This window comes from Cavia porcellus, unplaced genomic scaffold, assembly GCF_034190915.1.
Source record: "Cavia porcellus strain 051 isolate PalLab524CR breed Dunkin Hartley unplaced genomic scaffold, mCavPor4.1 scaffold_8, whole genome shotgun sequence".
Lineage (NCBI taxonomy): Eukaryota > Metazoa > Chordata > Mammalia > Rodentia > Caviidae > Cavia > Cavia porcellus.
Window position 1 is genome coordinate 42,736,828 of NW_026947491.1, and position 19,909 is coordinate 42,756,736.

General features: G+C 42.1%; 2 protein-coding genes across 6 annotated transcripts in view; one reads left to right on the forward strand and one right to left on the reverse strand.

The window, feature by feature from the left end:
- Positions 1-19,909, reverse strand: part of Smagp (small cell adhesion glycoprotein) — a 32,247-nt gene that overhangs the window by 2,428 nt on the left and 9,910 nt on the right. For 4 of the 5 annotated variants that reach the window (XM_063254780.1, XM_063254779.1, XM_013159283.3 and 1 more), the window contains exons 3-4: positions 9,889-9,972; positions 882-9,213 (exon numbers count right to left, since the gene is read on the reverse strand). In XM_063254780.1, the coding sequence (XP_063110850.1) occupies positions 9,035-9,213; positions 9,889-9,972 (263 nt within the window). In that variant the 3' untranslated portion in view covers positions 882-9,034. The remainder of the gene's footprint in view (positions 1-881; positions 9,214-9,888; positions 9,973-19,909) is intronic. The other variant, XM_003476048.5, reaches the window with a different exon arrangement.
- Positions 3,110-7,632, forward strand: Dazap2 (DAZ associated protein 2). Its single transcript, XM_005006467.4, has 4 exons — positions 3,110-3,269; positions 4,218-4,336; positions 4,920-5,165; positions 6,204-7,632. The coding sequence occupies exons 1-4, from the start codon at positions 3,257-3,259 to the stop codon at positions 6,330-6,332; spliced, it is 507 nt and encodes a 168-aa protein (XP_005006524.1). The 5' UTR covers positions 3,110-3,256; the 3' UTR covers positions 6,333-7,632.

Sequence of the window (19,909 nt, forward strand, 5' to 3'; positions counted from 1 at the left end):
TGGGTAAACTGGCTGGGACCTGGAAGTTGCAGCATTCTTGAAAGTATAATTTTGAGTTATAATTTTATCGTCTCCTTTCTACTCATCTTTTATTTCTTCGGTGCTCCCTTACCCCTTGTCTTTTCTACATCCCCTGTCTATCAGTAAATTCCTTCACTGGCCTTCCTTTGGCATCACACAAATCAGTGACCGCTCCTATTCCAGGCATTGGAGTGGGATTATTTTTAGGATCTGATTTGGAAAAGTGAAAATGCTTCTTGCTTGTTTTATAAGATCTGCCTGATCTGATTTCCAGCGAGTTATTCATTAACTTACTTACCAATTACTCATTGCAAACTTGCCTGGGGATGGCAGGGCTGGGGATGGCAGTCCATTAAAAGTAGTGTTTGTCAAATTGTGAATTTGAATGTTAGTGGGATGTGAAATCACAACAGAAGTTGAAAAAAAGAAAAAGGAAGATGGGAAGAAAAAGAAAACGACAACAACAACAACAACAAAAAAAAAACCAGAAAAAAATAGGGGAGCATAAAGGATGGTTTTAAGTCATAAAATTTTGTTTTAGTTATATATACATAAATGTGTGTGCTGGGTTCTGATTTAAAGTGTACTGTTTCACAGTGAGGTTGTGTGCACTGTTAGCTACTTGGGAGACAGGCAGGAAGCTCTTGAGTTTGAGGTCAGATTGGTCAATTTAATGAGACCTTATCTCTAAAATACTACTGTGGATTTGGTCCAAAAAGGTTGCAAGCCCCTGCATTAGAAGGTAAGCTTTAGCTGGGGCTGTGGCTCAGTGGTAGAGCACTTGCCTAGTATGTGTGAGGCTCTGGGTTCAATTCCCAGTATCATAAGCAAACAAACAAACAAAACCCAAATAAACATACCTCAAGTCTTTCCCCTTGGAAGGTAAGCTTTGGCACAGCAAGTGTTTCGTTTGCCTCAAGAATATTAGCGTCAGAAAAAGAGAAGAAAGTCAATGTCATAGGCTTTATACTAACAATGTTTGTTCGAGTTAAACTAATAATGTGGCTGGGTGTTAGTGGTACCCACCTGCAATCCCAGCATCTTAGGTGGGTGAGGTGGAAGGATCCCAAAATTGATCACCAGTTTAAACAATTTAGTGAGACCCTGTGTCTCAAAGCGAAAAGGAGGCAGGAGTGTGCCTTAGCAGAAGACTGTAGTCTCTATCCCCTTACAGGAAAAAAAAATTAATAATTTGAATATATTGAAAAAAAGCAAAACAACTTTAAAAACCTCCCAACACAGACTTGGAAATCAGACATTTTACTTATGTGAGGCAATGTGCATTAATAAGAAAAAAACAGGGGCTAGGGATTTAGCCCAACAGCATAAGTGCCTGCCTGGCAAGAGTGAGGTCTTGAGTTTGATCCCTAGTACAAAAACAACAAAAACAACAACAAACCAATAGCAACAGAACAAAATAAAAGCACTGACCTGGGAAGTGGGTGCCAGAACATAAAACCCAATTCTGTAATCTGTTTAACTGTGTGACTTGAAGAAAATCTCTTCTGAACAATGCTCTTAATTTGAAAAACAGGAGGAATGCCTGAACAAGCCCTGCTTTCAACACCACACTACTCTGAAGACTAGATAGGATTCTGCATTTTAGGGTGCTCTGCAAACTGAGATAGAGCACTGGAGACAGAAGGGAATGACAAGCTGAAGCAAGTATGGATCTTTTTCTGTGGTTTAATAAATCAATCAGCAAATATTTATCAAGATTCTAATGTTTACTGGGAGCTTTTCTCTCCAAAGCTCCCGCTAGCCCCTTACTGTGGATGAACCTGGGGGAGTTCTCCCACTGAACTCCTTTTTATTTATTTATTTTTTATTTTATTTACTGAATGCCTTTTTATTTTTTGAGACAGGATCTTGAAAAGCTGGCCTGGAATTTGCAATCCTCCTGCCTCAGCCTCCCTCAGTGCTGGGATTATAGGTGTGTGCCATCAACCCTTGCTAGAGTGCTTCATTCTTAAAATGCTTTTGTATTTACTTTTACTGCAATGGACAGTGTAAACTCCACAGGCATACACTGTTGGGCTTGTTTTGTTTTTTGAGACAGGATTTTGCTATGGTCAGGCTGGCCTTGACCTCACTATGTAGACCAAAATGATCTCAAATTTTTAGGGATCACCCTGCTGGGATTATAAGTGTGGGGTACCACTCTTAGCTAGTTTTTCTTTGCTTAACTCTGTCTCCATATTTATAGGTAGCGGGTGCTTAGCAATTGTGCTGTTTGGACCAAGTTCTTTACTACCGAGCCACAGTCCCAGCCCTTTTCATTTTTTACCTTGATACAGAGTCTTGCTGTGTTGCCCAGGTTTAAATCTAAAATCTTTTTTGCCTCAGCCTTCTAAGTAGCTGGGATTATAGGTGTGCACTACCTGGCTTCAGCAGGTATTTTTGAATGAAGAAAGGGAAAAAACTTCATTGCTACTGTAAAGGATGTCATCTTTCATCATAAGGATGAGGCGATGAAAAGAGAAAAGATGTGTCCACAGGCACACATTCAGGTCATATGTAACAGGGGCTAAAAGAAGGGCAGGGTCACACGTACTCTAGAACTATGTCAGCTTTGGTGCCAGCTGTTTTGGATGGCACAGCAAAACACAATCTACTCCTTACGTGATAGCCTGTCACTGGGACACACAGGCAGTAAAGGTCAAAGTCTTTTTCGGGAAAAGACAGAAACTGGACTGGCAGAATAAATCTTTACGGAGCCGAAGCTTAAATTGAACTTGGGCATGTGAAGAGCGAGAGGTACCAAGATTTGGACAGTATATTTTCAGTAGTTTGGAAAATTTCCAAAAATCTGTGTCCCTCGAGAAAGATTCCCAAAGTGAGCTGATCCAGGGTTAATGACTGTCGAGTGTTGGTGAGAAAAGGTTTTAGGGTATCATTTCATCCTTCTGGCTCCAAAAGCCCAATAGAGAAAACCTGTCAAAAGACAGCCCGTTCCGGCACCACCACTTTCGGTTTCCCCCAGTAGAGGGGCAGAGCGGAGGGCGGAGAACAAGAATAAGGGGCGTGGCCAGCGCAATTGGCAGGAACACGCGGGCCCTCTTCGCAGCGACAGGAAGCCAAACGGGGGGCGGGGTTTCCGGTGGCAGCAGCACTCGGGCGTCCGATGACGCCAGGCGAGGAGCACCGTCACGTGACACGGAAGTGACTCCGAACAGGAAGAGGACGGAAAAAATAACCGTCCGCGACGCCGAGTCGAACAGGACCCGCAGACACCATGAACAGCAAAGGCAAGGACGGGGAGCGGCAGAGGCCATCGGGGAAGTAGTGTTGGCCTTGGGCGCGCGGGTTCGGAACCCAGGTTAACCCCGCGCCAGGCTTGGCAGGGGCTGCGCCGCACCCCTCGGCCAGCCGGGGTGTGGGGGTGCACTTGGCGTCCTCGGCCTCTTGTAACTACGGCTGCTTGCTGCCTCCCGGCCCTTTCCCTCTTAAACTCTGTGGCGCAGTTTGGCGCTGCGGAGTTGGGGGTGTGTGGGGGGGCCTTGTCATGATGGACATCTGCGGGAGCAAATGGAGGACTAGAGCAGGGATTTGGGTGGGCCAATGGAGAGCCGGCAGAGGCGGGGCGCCGCGCTCGGGTACTGCGGGCCGGGCCGGAGTTTAACTAGTGTGCTGCTGGCTGCGTCGGTGGACCGTCCGGGGCCTGCAAGGTCTTTTCCCTGTGCCCTTCACGCTTCTAGCCTTTCGCGGGCGGAGCTCGAACTTCCTCCCGTTCTTGTGATTGTGCCAAAGTAGGATTGTCTCGCCCTTTCCCTGGGCTGGTTTACTCCCCATTCTCCCACTATTGGGAAGTCGACCTTGAATAAGAAACCGCGAGGTAAATAATTAGAACCATCGTTACTCACAGTCAGGGTTGGTGACACCTTGGCCAGTGGAGACTACCTGGAACGGAGGCATCCTAGATACAACAGCAAAGGAGCCGTCTTACATGTCAGAATTTGGCCCAGCTAGACGTCCCCTTACAGTATACCACAGTGGAAACAGCGCCTTTCTTGCCCAATCAGAACCCAGCACCTTCCATTATAAGGGTAGAAGAACAATGGTTATTTTCTTGGTACCAAAAAACTGCCATGCAGGGCTGTTTGCAAATCTCCTCACTCCCACCAAGTTAGCTACCCAGATATTTTGCCCATTTTGGTGTCTATAGTGGTGGGCAACCTGAATTTTTTGTCTTCTAGGTCAATATCCAACGCAGCCAACCTACCCTGTGCAGCCTCCTGGGAATCCAGTCTATCCTCAGACCTTGCATCTTCCTCAGGCTCCACCCTATACTGATGCGCCGCCTGCCTATTCAGAGGTGCTGCCTGTTTGGCAAAGTTGAACTAGTTAAGAATACTCTTGGACCACATTTTACATCTTTAGCTAACTCTGACTTCTTAAACAGAAAATGATCAGAGGAATAATGTAAAACATGTAATGCAGAAATTTGTTGGACTCAAGAATGCATTCTCTGTTTTTTGGCACAGGCTGAGGTTAAGATGAGTTTGTCTGGAGTCTGACATTAGGTCTAGCAGGAAATGAACTAGGAGAATACTGAATGCCAGTGGAAAGACACTTGAATAATGCACAAAGTATAATCTACTAGGAGAATTAGGAATTGACTTAGCCTGGGTGTGGTGGTATACACCTGTTATCCCAGCCATGGGAGGGTGAGGCAGGAGGTCACAAGTTCAAGATAGGTCTGGGAAACTTGGTGAGACTCTTATCTCAAAGTAATTTTTAAAAATATGTTTAAAGGATGTAGTTCAGTGATTGAGTGCTTATGTAGCATCTGTGATGTCCTAGTTTCAATTCTCAGCAGCACAAAGAAAAGACTGACTCATTGAAGAGATTTCAAGTAGGAAACAAAATAACTCTTGCCTTCTTTTTCACCTTTTTAGCTCTATCGTCCAAGCTTTGTGCACCCAGGGGCTGCCACAGTCCCTACCATGTCAGCTGCATTTCCTGGCGCCTCTCTGTATCTTCCTATGGCCCAGTCTGTGGCTGTTGGGCCATTAGGTTCCACAATTCCCATGGCTTATTATCCAGTTGGTCCCATCTATCCTCCTGGTTCAACAGTGCTGGTGGAAGGAGGATATGATGCAGGTGCCAGATTTGGAGCTGGGGCTACTGCTGGCAACATTCCTGTGAGTATGCCCTCAAGAAACTCGGCCCTTGTGTGTTTTCACTTTCTGAAATGATTTTATATTCATTCTCCCACCATCCCTGGAAAACAGTTGTCAATTTTGGTACAACAGCTGCCATCTAATAAACAGAAAGTGGCTGAGGGGACAGGAGAACTATGGCATTGTATAGCACTAGCACATTCCCTGGGGTCCAAGTCAACCAGATTGCTTTGTCAGTTGTGCTTGCTGTTTTTCCAGTTCATTTTGATACAGTGAACAACTGGTCTAGTAATGTTCCCTATTCATTCTGTAAGCATTTACTTAATATTTCATCAGCGTGGTATTGTATTTGGATACCAGATGATTAAAAACATAGAACCATAGTCCCTAGTACTTAGCTTTTTGGTTATTGTTGCCTTGTGCTTAGTTCCCCAGTGCATGGGACAGAAGAGTTCACACAGTCTTTGCTAAGGCCATCTACTCAGAACTATACATTAGAGAAGTTTGTGAGCTTTAGGTAATTCGATGTTCTGTATTAAGAGGATCCAGAGTGGGGCTGGGGATTTAGCTCAGCGGCATAAGCACCTGCCTTGCAAGCAGGCTGTTGTGAGTTCGATCTCCGGTACCCACCCATTTAAAAAAAAGAGTATCCAGAGGGCTTGGTGGCAGTGTGTGTTTAACATGTAAAGCTGCTCTCCCAAAATAAAACACCAGATTATCTAGGAATCCTCTGGGATTTGGCCACAGACCTGACACATTGTTCCTGTTTAGGGAGTGTGAGTGGGAGTTTTTTCTGTTCTGAAAATGTGTTTTGATTCCACGCATAGGCTTTATCTTGGAGCTAGAACCTTTTGAATGAGTGATAGGCTCCCTTTCTTTTTTGTGCCTTGTGTTCACAGAGCAAATATACTTGCTTTAAAACCCAAATTGGTGGCAGAACCAGCTCCTTAAAATGCTGTTGGTCATGCTTTGCCATCTTTCTAATAGCATCTGCTTTACCTGTATTCCCTTCCCTTGGTCAGCTGCCCTGTGCCCATTCTACCTTGTCCTTCCTTTCAGCCTCCGCCTCCTGGATGCCCTCCCAATGCTGCTCAGCTTGCAGTCATGCAGGGAGCCAATGTCCTCGTAACTCAGCGGAAGGGAAACTTCTTCATGGGTGGCTCAGATGGTGGCTACACCATCTGGTGAAGAACCAGCGCCGCCTCTGTGCCAGGAAAGACATCACATACCTTCAGCACTTCTCACAATGTAACTGCTTTAGTCATATTAACCTGAAATTGCAGTTTAGACACATGTTGTTGGGGTGTCTTTCTGGTGCCCAAACTTCAGGCACTTTTCAAATTTAATAAGGAACCATGTAATGGTAGCAGTACCTCCCTAAAGCATTTTGAGGTAGGGGAGGGTATCCATTCATAAAATGAATGTGGGTGAAGCAGCCCTAAGGATCTTCCTTTAATTCCTCTGGAGTAATACTGTACCATACTGGTCTTTGCTTTTAGTAATAAAACATCAAATTAGGTTTGGAGGGAACTTTGATCTTCCTAAGAATTAAAGTTGCCAAATTATTCTGATTGGTCTTTAATCTTTCAATCTTTGATTTATATTACTTGTTAAATGCATTAGCTGTCTGCCTTTTCCTTTCCATCTTTTGCCCCACGTGCTGTCTCCAACCTTAGTCTTCCATTCCCTCCTGCCAGTCTCCATTGAATCAGTGGTGCAGGACAGAAAGCCAGTCAGTCATTTCCTTCTCTCCTTGCACTTCTACCCACTTGCCATCTTTTAACTTGTCTTTCATAAGGATCCTCTGAAACCTCCATGTGTCCCAACCACAGGCCCCATTATGCCTGCTTTTCTATATCCTCAGGCAAATGTAGAGGGTGCTTTTGGACCCTCTTTATAGGTTGTTTCTGCATATACAAACCTAACCCATATTTGCTTCGGTGCCAGAAAAACTGAGCTTTGTTTTAACAGAACAGTACCAGTGCAAAATGTCCAATAAAAGTGTGTTTAAAATGAGGGGCAAGGAGGAGGATGCATTTCAAAAGCTTGACTTCAGAACCAAATTAAGAGGAGTTTTCAGATCAAAAACTGGTTATCATTTTTTTGACAGCATGTCTGATGTAACCACTCATGGCTCCCAAGAATTCCGAAGCTGGGTGATTAGGGTCATATGGTGAATGCTTCACTAATAAGATGACTTGAGTCCAGTAGGATCTCATTAGGGTTAAGAATATTTCAGGGATCCTTAATATTTTGATTTGTGTTTTCTGAAATTGGATTTTATTTTATCTTATAACTTCAGTTCATCTAAATTTTGTGTTCTGTACATGTGATGTTTGACTGTACCATTGACTGTTATGGAAGTTCAGCGTTGTATGTCTCTCTCTACACTGTGGTGCACTTAACTTGTGGATTTTTTATACTAAAAATGTAGAATAAAGACTATTTTGAAGATTTGAATAAAGTGATGAAGTTGCATTACACCTCACTCCAAGGATTCTTTACTTAGCTTGTTTTTAGATTTCTTTGCTATTTTTGTATATATTCAACCTAGAACTCTGCTAGGTGTTACTGCTCTTCTGTTTTAATGAAAGCTTTGAAATGGCAGGAATACAAGACCAAGATTTGACTATTTTCATGAGTGCCACTTTAGATGCAACACTTTTTTTCACTTTACTGCCTAAACTTAGATTCTGGAACTCAGAATTTAAAATAAGAAGGGAACAATTGGCTCCCTTCCCTAGCTCTAGAGTTTGGATTGAGAAATAGTATAGCAGCCTGTATGCATCTGGAGAGACTTTGCAAAATTCTGTGTGGGGAGAAATACTGAAAACTCCTAGAATTCCCAACTCCTGGGTTTTACCTTGTGTGCGCTAGAGCTGGGACAATGAAGACAATACAGTAAGGTCTTGAAGATAGCTTAATTCAAAAGTAAATGATATCTGAGGAGCCAACAGTTTATGTTTTAAGTACTGGACCTTTTAAACATACCTTACTTTGAGGCTAAGTTAAATCCTACGTATTTCTTGGACCGATTTCAAGGATACTGGTAGGAGAAGGCAGATTTTTCCTGGTTTCCTCTGAGTGTACATATGGAATCTGGGAAATTTTGGCCCCCACCTGGACTGAGGCTAAACCAGTTTATCTCCCAGGATGCTTCTAATGAGGCTGTTCTGGGGCCAGCTTCCTGACCCATCTTCATCTCAAACTGCTGAGACAGTGCTGGGAACTCATGGAGCTTCCCTACGGTTCTTGCTGCTTGGGAGAAAACAGGCGCAAAGGAGTTAACAAATGTCAAAATCTAAGCAAGTCAAAGTATAAAGGTAGTTACTTCTTGTACCTAAAAGTCTAACTTATGTATCAGTGAAAAAGTTTAATTTGTGTTACTAGCACAAGTATGAGGTTGTTGGGAAGGAAGGGCTCAGATTAAGGGATATAGCACATTGATCAGGAGGTAAGAATCCAGAGTCTCCTATCCCTTGGGGCCTGGCCTTTTACTGTGCTATTTAGTCTCTGGGATGAACTTATATAGATGTTTTATTCTGGCCCTACAACTAGACGACCACAAAGGGGACAGAGTAGAGCAGTAGCCAGTGACCCTCATTCTTTTCCTATGAAGGCACATACTCAAGTGTTCCCTGGTACAGCCCCACTTGTTGGCTAGTCACAGACACTAGTTCTTTTCCAAAGGCCTACCCACATCATAAGCAGCTTCTGGCCCCTGGAGTCAGTGATGCTGGCATTTGGGCCTGTGTCTTGGAAGGAGCTTGGATTTTTCTGCTTCAATCAGTGTCACTCACTGGATTCAGATAAAACTTTGAGCTAATAAATTAAACAGTCACTGTATTAGCATTGGAGCCAGGACTTAGTTCCAACAGGCCTGGTAATTACTAGATGAAATACTCCTCCTTCTCTCTGTCCTTGGCCGAGTCACTCTCCATCTGGAGGATGGCGCTGGGCTCGCTTTCTGTAGGTTCATAGGTGACGTAGCTGCCTTTGTTCTTGTACAGGTAAAAGAAGATCAAGATCACGACCGAGAGCAGGGTGAGGAAGACTATGGTGATAACAACTTGGAAAGGAGAGGGAAAATGGAGACATGTTTCAGGATTGAGATCTCAGGAATTTTTTGGGTCACCTGAATTAGAAAATTTCCTTACTCTCCAAAAGGATTCTCTTGTTTTTAGTTAATTTGCATCCACTTCAAATCCATGTTCCCTCAGCAAGCTTCCATGATACATGGTATCTAAAGTCTCCTGGTACTTAAGCTAAGGACACAAAGCTTTTGATTTCTGACAAAACAACTCCCTCCCAAATGATTTCCTGACACTTACGATAGAATGGGAAATAAGCAGCAGTTTATCTAAACAGGAAAGGGTGTTTTTAAGTTCCTAGCTTCCTGTAGCAATTTCTCTCATCCTCCCCCTCTTCCTCACCACCCAACAAACCACATATATCCTCATCCCTACCCACACTGGAGTGTAGTGTCCATATGCACCAATACCTATTTTTAGTCACCTCCCAACCTATCATTTACTGGTGGTGCAGAAGCTGAGTCTTCCAGAGCAGTGCATGTATATGTGCAGAACCTATGTGCCAAAGTAAGCCCATGAATGGATTTGGTTTCCAACGTTGTGATTTTCCAGTTGGGGGAAAATCTGTAGTTTACCACACTGCATTCTAGTTGTCGCTGGAACAAGAAAGCCCCTACTCCTGGGGGTCCCTGGGATTTGGCTCTCTTTGTTACCTGCAATGAGTGCTGTGCTGGCTTCTTCAGCTTCTGGGGACAGGGTCTCAGTGGCCTGCAGAAGTGGAGGAGTCATCAGCTCTTCTGGAAAGTTTAGAAGAGTGGAAAAGGAAATGGGAATGAATTCTTTTATCCTAAAGCATACTTTTGTTCTAAAATTTCATCACATCTTTTTCCCTACTCAAAAGTTTAATGTTCAGTTCCTACAGAAAATGCAAAAAAAATCCTAGAGAATGGAAGAGAAAAACTACTTCCCAAAGACAATGACTACTATGATAATTTATTTCTTTATAATATAGTGGCCCACTGCCTGTAATCCCAGATTCTTGGGAGGCTAGATGGCAGATCTCAAGTTCAAGGCTAGCCTTGGCAACTCAGATACTGTCTCAAAGAAAAGGGATGGGGCTGCAGTTCAGTGGTAGCATGTTCTCCACCCCCTCAAAAATAAAAAAAATGTACTGATTTTTTGAGCCTGACTGCGTTTCAAATGTGAGCTCTGTCCTTTACTAACTGAACTCGGGAAACTACCCGACTCCACTAAGTATCAGTTATCTCATCTGCAAAAGGGAGATAAGAGTATCTACTTTATAAGGGTTGTTGCAACATAGTAACAGGATAAGTCATCAGAAATGTGTATTTTTACATAAATGGTGAGTACATATAATTACATGTATATATATCATATACATTATATCATGCATTTTCTTTAGTGTTCTTACTCTATAAACATTTTTTTTTTTATCGGTACCAGGTACTCATGACCACCTGCTTGCAAGGCAGGTGCTTATGCCGCTGAGCCAAAGCCCCAGCCCCTATAAACATTATTTTTAAGTAATATTCCTCTCCTATCAAAAGTCCTTTTCTCTACTTTCAAGATAGACTTTATAGTTTGAAAGGCTAGAAATGAGGCCCTTCCTGTAGGGGTCTATCTATTCTTGAGAATAAGTGATTCCACAGGAAGTCAGGACACTCTTAATTCTTTCATAATTAGCATTTTAACGTAATGGTTGGGAAGGTAACTTTTTTTTTTTTTGAGACAGTAGTTCAGGTTGGCCTGGAATTCACTAGCCTAGGCTGGCCTTAAACTTGTGGCCATCCTTCTGCTTCAGTCTAAGTGCTGAGATTACAGACATGCACCACTACCTTCTGGCTGACCCAGAGTTTTTTTACAGGTCCTCATTTTGCCTTCCTTAAACATTTGAGAATTTAATCTATATAAAATACTGAAAAGATCAATGCATGACAAAAGCTTAAATATGCTGAAAAGTTCAATTAATTTCAGTTCAATTAATTGACAGCAATCAGACTTGCAACCATTTCAACCATCATGTGCCAGGCACACTGACTTCTTAGATGCAAGAGGCCTCTGTGATGAGGTTAACCAGCAATCTGACCATGGAGTCGAGTTTTAGTGTGGATCAGAATGCAGATACACAGGAGTCACAAAGAATCTGGGAGGGAAGATGATTCCTAGTTGGGAAATTCTGAAAATGACCCCAGTTATAACAGCTGTCATTTAGTAAATCTGACTAATGCCAGATGCTTCATATACATCACTACTCATCTTTACAACACCAATTACTTCAAAGTGAGTGTTTTTTCTTGCTGATGTGGAACCTGAGGCCCAAGTAACATGACTCATATGACACATGAAGTATTAGTGGATAGGCCAAGATATGAATCTAGGACTACCTGTCCAAAGCCCAAGCTTTTCTTTTTCAATAAGGAAAAGGAGGAAAAGCTAATAAAAGATAACATGAGGAAACATAGCGAGCTCTCCAAGAGGTTCAAGGGTTGCTAGGCTTGGTGGAACAGCTCTGTAATCCCAGATACTTGGAAAAATTGAGACAGGAAGATTACATGTTTAAGGCCAGACTGGGAAACTTAGCAAGGCCCTGTATGTACATATGTATAGATGTACATATGTATGTATGTATGTATGTATGTATAAGTAAGTACATAAATAAATGGTGCTAAGAATGTAGCTTAGTGATAAGAATGCTTGCCTAGCATGCACAAAGTTCTGGGTTCAATCTCCAGTACTACAAAATCAAAAAACAAATTCAAAGGTTTAAAAGATGGATTCAAGTAAAAGAAAAGCCAGGTGACCACAGTCAAATACAAAGACTGCTCATTTAATGTGAACTTGCTCATGTGCCATTGGTCAAAGGGGGTAAAGACAACAGTATAATATGGAATTCATGTCTGTTCATAGGAAACTTCCTCAGCTTTAATCTCTGATTTGGTTAGAGGCACATCTTCTCACAACTAGAGAAAAGTAACAATATAGGAAGACCTTATGAAAATTCAATAGAATACTGTCTTTGGATGTAGTTACTGTTTGGTTTCACTAAAAACCATCTCATGAAGCAACATGTGCAAATGACAAAAGTACAAAGAAATTCACCTCAATATTAAAACAATGGACGAGTGAAGATGATGGACCTTACCTTAGATTTTAATTTCTGATGAAGATGCTCCCTATTAGAAGTAAAGGCTCACTAGAATTTATTAGAGGAAGTACATGCCCCAGGGTATAAGCTGCAAATTCAAGGTTCAAATGCTAGTGGAGATTTAACTCTGCCAATATTTTTATTAAAGTTGTTACTGTAATTATAGGGATTCTGTTATAAAACTTTGTAAGTATTGTATGGTCTGCTCCAATCTTCTTTATTCTGTAGGCTCTTCTAGTCTCACTAATGTGATTTCAAGAATGTTAGTCTTTTCAAAATGCACGTAAAGTTTTCTAGCCAAAATGCCTATGTTAAAGGCTGCCAAAGACTTTTAGAAGAATAGTGTTGGGAAGCTCTATGCAGCTCACTTTGGCAAATAAACATGAAAGACAATTTTAAAATTTTTATATTTGGAATAAGAACAAGGCTTGATCTTTAGACTTGAAGGTGCCAGGCTGGAGAAAATGGAAAAGTTCCCGGTGCTTTTGGCCTCTGCCTCTCAGGAGCAGCAGGAGCATTTGGGACACAGGGAAGTAAGCTCAAGAAGTGAGAAGCACTGGATAATTTAAAAGGCATCCAGATAAATGTCAGCCAAGGGGGATAATAACTTGTAAATGGGACCTCTGTTGGAAATACAGGCACTTCTAAGGAAGGAGACGGGCCAGGTGCCCAAAGGGCAATGGAAAGAATATAAATTCTACAAAAAGCTGGTGAGCTTGATGGGGTTCCCCAGAAAATCCTAGCTTACGGGCCCGTTTAGGGGGCCTTGAACTCAAAAGAGCAAGCATTAGGAGTCAGTGTGGGACCACTAAGCATAAGCTTGGACAGAGAGAAAAATCAAAAAGTTAATTCAGTGCTAGGCATGGTAGTACACACCTGTTATCTAGCATTGGGAAGCTAAGACAGGAAATTGCCTCAAATTTGAGTGCAGCCTGGGCTATGTAAGTTTAGGGCCAGCCTGAACTACATAGCAAGATTCTGTCTCAAAAAAAATAAAACAAGTTAATTCAACAAGTATTCACTGAATATGTACTCTGTTAGGCCCAAGGCACAAATCAGTGAACAAAAGAACAAAACCTCTTATCTTCACAGTTCTACAAAATAAATAAAATTACTATATGATCCAACAATCCTATTTCTCGGTATATATTCAAAATGAAAGAATAGGACTCAAACTGATATTTGTTTATCAATGTACATAGTAGCATAATTTATAATACAAAAAGGTAGAGCAACCCAAGTGTCCAATAACAGATGAAGGAAAAACAAAACGTGGCATACATATACAGTAGAATATTATTCAGCCTTAAGAGGCAAGTTCTAACATATGCTACAGTGAGGATGAACCTGCAAGACATTAAGCTCAGTAGAATAAAACAGGCATGAAAGAGCAAATATTATATACTTTTAATTTTACTGATTACCTAGGCAGAGATGGCGAACTTTTTAGAACTTTCAACGATACCAACAGCCTGCTGTGGCACATGTGCCATAGGCTGGCCACCGCTGACCTACATCAATCAAATTCATAGAGACAGAAAGCAGTATGGAGGGTACCAGGGTCTGGGAGAGGGGGACATTGGCAAATTAACACTTAATGGGCACAGAGTTTCAGTTTGGTATAATAAAAAGAGTTGGAATAGTCAATGGTGACAGTGAATGTACTTAATGTACTGGACTGTATGTTTAAAATGGGGCTGGGGCTGTAGCTCAGTGGTACAGCACTTGGCTAGCATGCACAAGGTCCTGCATTCAATCCCCAGATACACACACACACACACACACACACACACACACACACAGCTCCTAGGATAGCCAAATGTAGAGCTAGAAACCATTTCTACTTCTAGTCCTGCCTACAGAAGAGCAAAAAACAGAATCTAATCGGAGGTTGCTAACCTAGAACACTATTTAAACATCTTCTACAGAACAGACCAGCATTCTGTTTTTTAAAAAGTGATGAAAGCAGCCAGGCATGAGGGCACAGCCCTGTAATTCCCAATACTCCTGGACAGTGGAGGAGGACTGCAAATTTTAAGCCTAGCCTGGGCAATTTAAATACTTAACAAGACTATACCTCAAAAAAAGAGGTTGTGTGTGTGGAGGGGACATAGCTTAGTGCAAAGTTTAATCCTCAGTATACACACAGAATAAAGCTTGGTGCCAGCGTAGTGGGGCACACCTGATATCCCAGCACTTGGGAGATTGAGGCAGAAGGATTGCCGGGAATTCGAGGCCACATTGGACTATATACTCATACAAGGTCAACCTGAACTAGTCTCAAAAAACAAAACAAAACAAAAGTAAAGCTTGGAGGAGGAAATCTTGTACTTTTGGGGTCTATAGAACCATATCCAGTTGCCTAGTAATTTAATGCCTAGGTAAGAGTATGTACCTTTCCAGGATGGGCAGAAGAGAAAAACAAACGGGGAGGACAATAGTTAATTGCACTGAACAAACAGCAGACAGGAAATGACCTTGATTGGTTTTGTGGACACTGTTAGGGCACTGGAGACTCTGGGGATGACAGTAGTGACAGCTCTGTTAATGCCAGAGCTAAAGGTGATGACAGCAATATGACCTACTGAATATGTGACTAGAGAGGGATGTCATATAAGGAGAATATAGAAGGGAAGGGTAGGCCTTCCTCCAAAGATAGTGATTCGCTATCATTCTCAAGCAGACGTAACTATTCAGATCAGCTTCACCACTAAAAATAGGTTTATTGTTCATACCTTGAGTGCTCTCAGCACCAACCAATCAATTCCCAACAACACAGACATACACACCCCCTCTTTAAAAGTAAAGACGATTACACTTAAATTTGATTGTAACTGTTCCTAAAATATAAGCCTGTTTGCCTTTGTCTTGTGATTCTGTGTTCACTTGGTTGTTAATTGTTGTTAGTGTCTACTATGCTAAGAATTTCAGAATATATCCCCAGAACCCATAAATGTGTCCTTGTCTTACCTTGTAGCAGTTTAGTAGAACTATGATTACAATCACACTTTACCCATCCACAATACTAAAAAAAGAATTATTTCTATATGTTAATAGAAAAAGAAGTTTATTTCTGTTTCACTGAATATAGAAGCATAATTTTCTGGCTTGAAAGAGTAAGATGCATAGTTTTTTTTCGTTGTAGTTTTGTTTTAGACAGAGTCTTGCTATTACAGCCTAGGCTGGCCTTGAACAGAATAGGATTCTCCTGTCTCAGCCTCCTGAGTGTTAGGATTACAGGAAAGTGCCACCATATCCGGCTAAGATGCACAGTTTTATAGCAATTTTTGTTTCTTTTTACAGAATTGTCTTCACTGTACTCTTGCTAATGGCTGTTTCATATTTGTTTCCTTGGTAACAGTGATTCTGCCTTCAGTTTTTCATCTGTTTTGCCTCCCCACCTCATATAACACTGGTGAGGGACCTAAGAATATGACACAAAAGTCAACAAACATTCATTTTATGCATTCTTTGGTATTTCTTATAACTATAAAGCTTTGCTACAAATTCACGTATTTCATTTATTTTTTCTTCATGTATTTCATTTAAATCAGTGATCTAAGTTTATGATTTCCTAAACATAATTATGGAATATAAAAAAGCAACATCCCATTTGTAACTAGAATTAGTACATCTTTTTAAAAAAATATATTTATGTTGTATTTTTAACACTTCCTAATACTTAGCTTATTCTGCTTTGGTTAAAAACGGTTCAAATTAGCTGGGCGTGGTGGCACCTGACTATGATTTCAATACTCAGGAGGCTGAGGCAGGAGGATCACCACAAGTTCAAAGCCAGCATGAGCTACATAGTGAGTTTAAGGCCAGCCTGAAATACATAGCAAGACCCTATTTCAAAAAACAAATTTAAAAAAAAAAAGGCTGAAGAAGAATAGCAGATCTATTCACATTAATGAGACAGGAATGTAGAGCATGGGAAAGGAGGTGTGACAAGATCCCAGAACACATGCACAGAACAGTTCCCAAAGCCCTGCATGTGGGCTTCTCATGAGAACTCCCAGGTTTCTGATAGGCCAGCCTAGACTTGACATCACTTTAAGGAGTGGGTGACACAGAAAGGACAGTCCACACTGAGTGTTTGCCACTGTGTTCTCTCTTGCGTGGTGGTCACCCTGACACTGTAGGATGTACTTTTCCTACTTTTACTTGACTCAAATGTGCTCTGCAGAGCTGTTTCTTTCCTTCAATAAAACTGTGCTACTATTTGCATTTGTCTGGACCAATTCTTTGCTTAGGACCGAAAGAATTTAGAAACTACCTCCAGAAGGAGACTCCAACACCCCCAAACCTAGCAATGTATGTAACGTGGCCAGCCAAGAAAGCAGTGAAAGTCCTTTGGGCACTTTTTTTTCCTCTCTAAAATGCCATGAAGGTTTTTTGTTGTTCTTTTCTTTCCCTGGGGGGGGGGGCGCTCTTCTCCAGGCACCAGGAAGTGTTTCCTGCTTTTCCCACTGGGGTGTGTGTGTGTACACGTGACCTCTTTGTAGGAAGCTGACAGGCCCACTTGAAGTTCAGCTCTCTGCTTTTCTTTTTCCCATTTTTGGTGACTCACTGCAGATATAAGTCAGTAAAGAACAACCAGCAAGCCTATTACTAATCCTGTTGCAGAACAGATCATTCAGAGGTACTATGTGTGACCTAAGAGTTCAATGAGCCTTTTTGACCTCCTGTGTCTGTTTTCAGCTTTCTCACTCTTTGGGATAAAATAGCTGCTGGTAACCTGGTAGCCTGCCTGAGCAGTTGCCAACCCAGTTTACTTGTTTTGAGCTCAGAGTCCCATCTGTGCTTTTTTTCTACATGCTGTCTTAGTGCGAGTCATCATCTTGTCTCGTCCTGTGAGTGGCTGCCATCTTGTCTGCCACATGACTGGCTGCTCATTTTGGATCAGCCAGGTGGGTTCCACTATGTTTATTTTCCTTCCTCTTTTTTTTTTTTTTAAACAAAATGCAGATAATTTAGAAATGTATGCCTGCTGGCTGGAGTGGAACTAAAAAGCTAGTAATGTTTAACTCAGGTGACTAAGTCTTTATTTTTTTTTAATTTTTGTCTATTCATCTTTTTGAGACAAGGTCTTGCTATGCATCTCACTTTGTAGCACAGGCTGGTCTTGAATTTGCAAGGGTCCTCTCCTTTGCCTTTAAGTACCAAAGTTCTTACTACAGAGGTCAATGAAGAGACACTGTTTCACAAGCGGTTGCACTCTGCATAAAGTAGAGCCAATCAAGTGGATCAACATGGCTGAGGGAGTCCCAGTGGGGAGTTTCCAATGGCTAGGGAGAGCTATCAAGTGGCTCAACACCTCCACCCTAAGGAGTTAACAGGTCCACATATAAAGACAAAAAGCCCTCAGAAGGGCTTTATTTTATGTGTCTGTGAATCACACTCACATCATCCTAGCTTTGGACAGAGACATCTGGTGAATAGTTGAATCTCACAAGGGATGCTTTGTGGGTGGAATCCCATCTCCTCTTTCTGCATGGGATGCGATTTAAAAACCCGAGACATAGTTGTCTCCAAACACAAGCCATGGGAAACCTCATAAACTACACCCCACAGTGCTTCATGACTGCACCACTAGGCTACATCCCTGATCAGTGGGAAAGGTTTGACCCTGCCAATTTAAAAAAGGAACAGCTTATCTACTATTGTAATATGGTTTGGGTTCAATATGAACTAGGAAATGATGAGAGATGGGTACAGGATGGCAGTTTAAATTATGAGACTATTTTTCAGTTAATTCATTTCTGCTTAAAATACAGAAGGTGGAGTGAAATCCCGTATGCTCAGGCTTTTGTGCTACTTTATCTCAGGAAAATCCCAGAAAGTCTGGTATTTAGAGCAGCCCCCGATGAAGAGAAAAATATCTTTGATGATCCTGTCCTCAGATTCCCACGTGTCTGGGGACATGGCCTTTTCTGCGTTCAACAATTGGGATCTGGAGGAAGGTTATCTATTTGTTTATACAGACTCCAAATATACTTTTGTGGTGCTAGATGACCATGCAGCAATCTGGAAAAAATGGGGCTTGCTAACTAATAAGTAATCATTTATAAAGCACAAGTAGGAAATTCTACAAATCTGTTGCTGTTATTTACTGCTAGGGATTCCATAGAGACATGTCCAAACTCTCCCTGGAAAATCAAAAAGCTGATAGGGAGGCAAGAAAGGTAGCCTTGAGGCTGGGCATGGTGGTGCACGTCTGTAGTCCCAGCACTTGGGAGACTGAGGCAGGAGATCATTGTGAATTAGCAGCCTGAGCTACACAGTGAGTTCAAGGCAGTATAAACTACACAGTAAAACCCTGTCTCAAACACAAAACAAAACAAAACACAACACAACACAACACAAGAAGGGCAGCTCTTCTATAGCCTCTCAAGACCCCAGCCTTATTCCCAGCTCCTCAGGAACCATTCTATTCCACTCCTTTCTCTCTCTCTCTCTCTCTCTCTCTCTCTCTCTCTTTCTCTCTCTCTCTCTCTCTCTCTTCTTTTTTTTTTTTTTTTTTTTTTTTTTTTTGGTCTTTTTCTTTTTTATCCGTACCGGGATCGAACTCGCAACTACCTGCTTGCAAGGCAGGAGCTTACGCCCCTGAGCTAAATCCCCAGCCCCTCCACTCCTTTCTCAAGGGATGCAGTGAAGTTATAAAGCTCCTGCATGGGAAATGGTCTCTAGCATTTTCACAGGACGTAGGAGAAAGCTCTTCCTGAGACCCTCTGGAAGACCTAAGGCTCCTCTTCAGAAAGCAATATTGCAGATAAGTAGAGACACTGCTGACTCTCATTCACCACAGCTTAAATTGGCACCTGTATTGAGGCTCTGGTTTTTAGAGCAATTATGTGGGTGATCTTGTTAAAGTTATGGCTCTCATAGTGAGCTTAACTTCCTGTTTGCCATGCCTTGTCCTCCACAGGAAACATGAAAATCTGTCCTGCTCCTCATAGTTGAGCATTTTTTTTTTGTACAAGGTATCGAACTCAGGACCTTGAGCTTGACAGGCAGGCTCCGTGCCACTGAACTATATACCTGGCCCCTTGCTCCTCATATCTGGGCCGTACATCCCCAATATAATAGTAAAGTTACTTTCTTTTCCCCATCAAACAGACAGCTCCATGACCAATAATTCTTTTCTCACTGTCTTGTAAGTTTTTCTCTTCAACCCAGCCAGTGAGCCACAGGACCCAAAGACAGGTCGAAAGCACACAAGGAGGCAGGGTCCACAGCCCCTTCCAGAAACAATAAGTAATAGATGACAGAGAAGTCAACTCTCTCAGCAGTCCACAAAGAATTAATGGGATTTATGTCTCTCAGGGGAAATAAGATAGGAAGGAAAGGGCATGCCTAAAATTGGCTGGGAAAGGAGGCGTGACAAGATCTCGTAACACGTGCATACAGCACTCCCTGAAGCCCTGCACGTGGACTTCTTGGGAGGACTCAAGCAGGTTTTTGATTGGCTAACCTAGACCTGATGTCACTCTGAGGAGTGGGTGAGGCACAAAAAGGACAGTCCACACCCTGTTTTTGCCACTGTGTTCTCTTGCATGCTGGGC

Coding starts and splice junctions, on each gene's coding strand:
- Dazap2 (XM_005006467.4), top strand. Junction 4,337..4,919: donor CGCCGCCTGCCTATTCAGAG/GTGCTGCCTGTT, acceptor TCACCTTTTTAG/CTCTATCGTCCAAGCTTTGT. Junction 5,166..6,203: donor CTACTGCTGGCAACATTCCT/GTGAGTATGCCC, acceptor CCTTCCTTTCAG/CCTCCGCCTCCTGGATGCCC.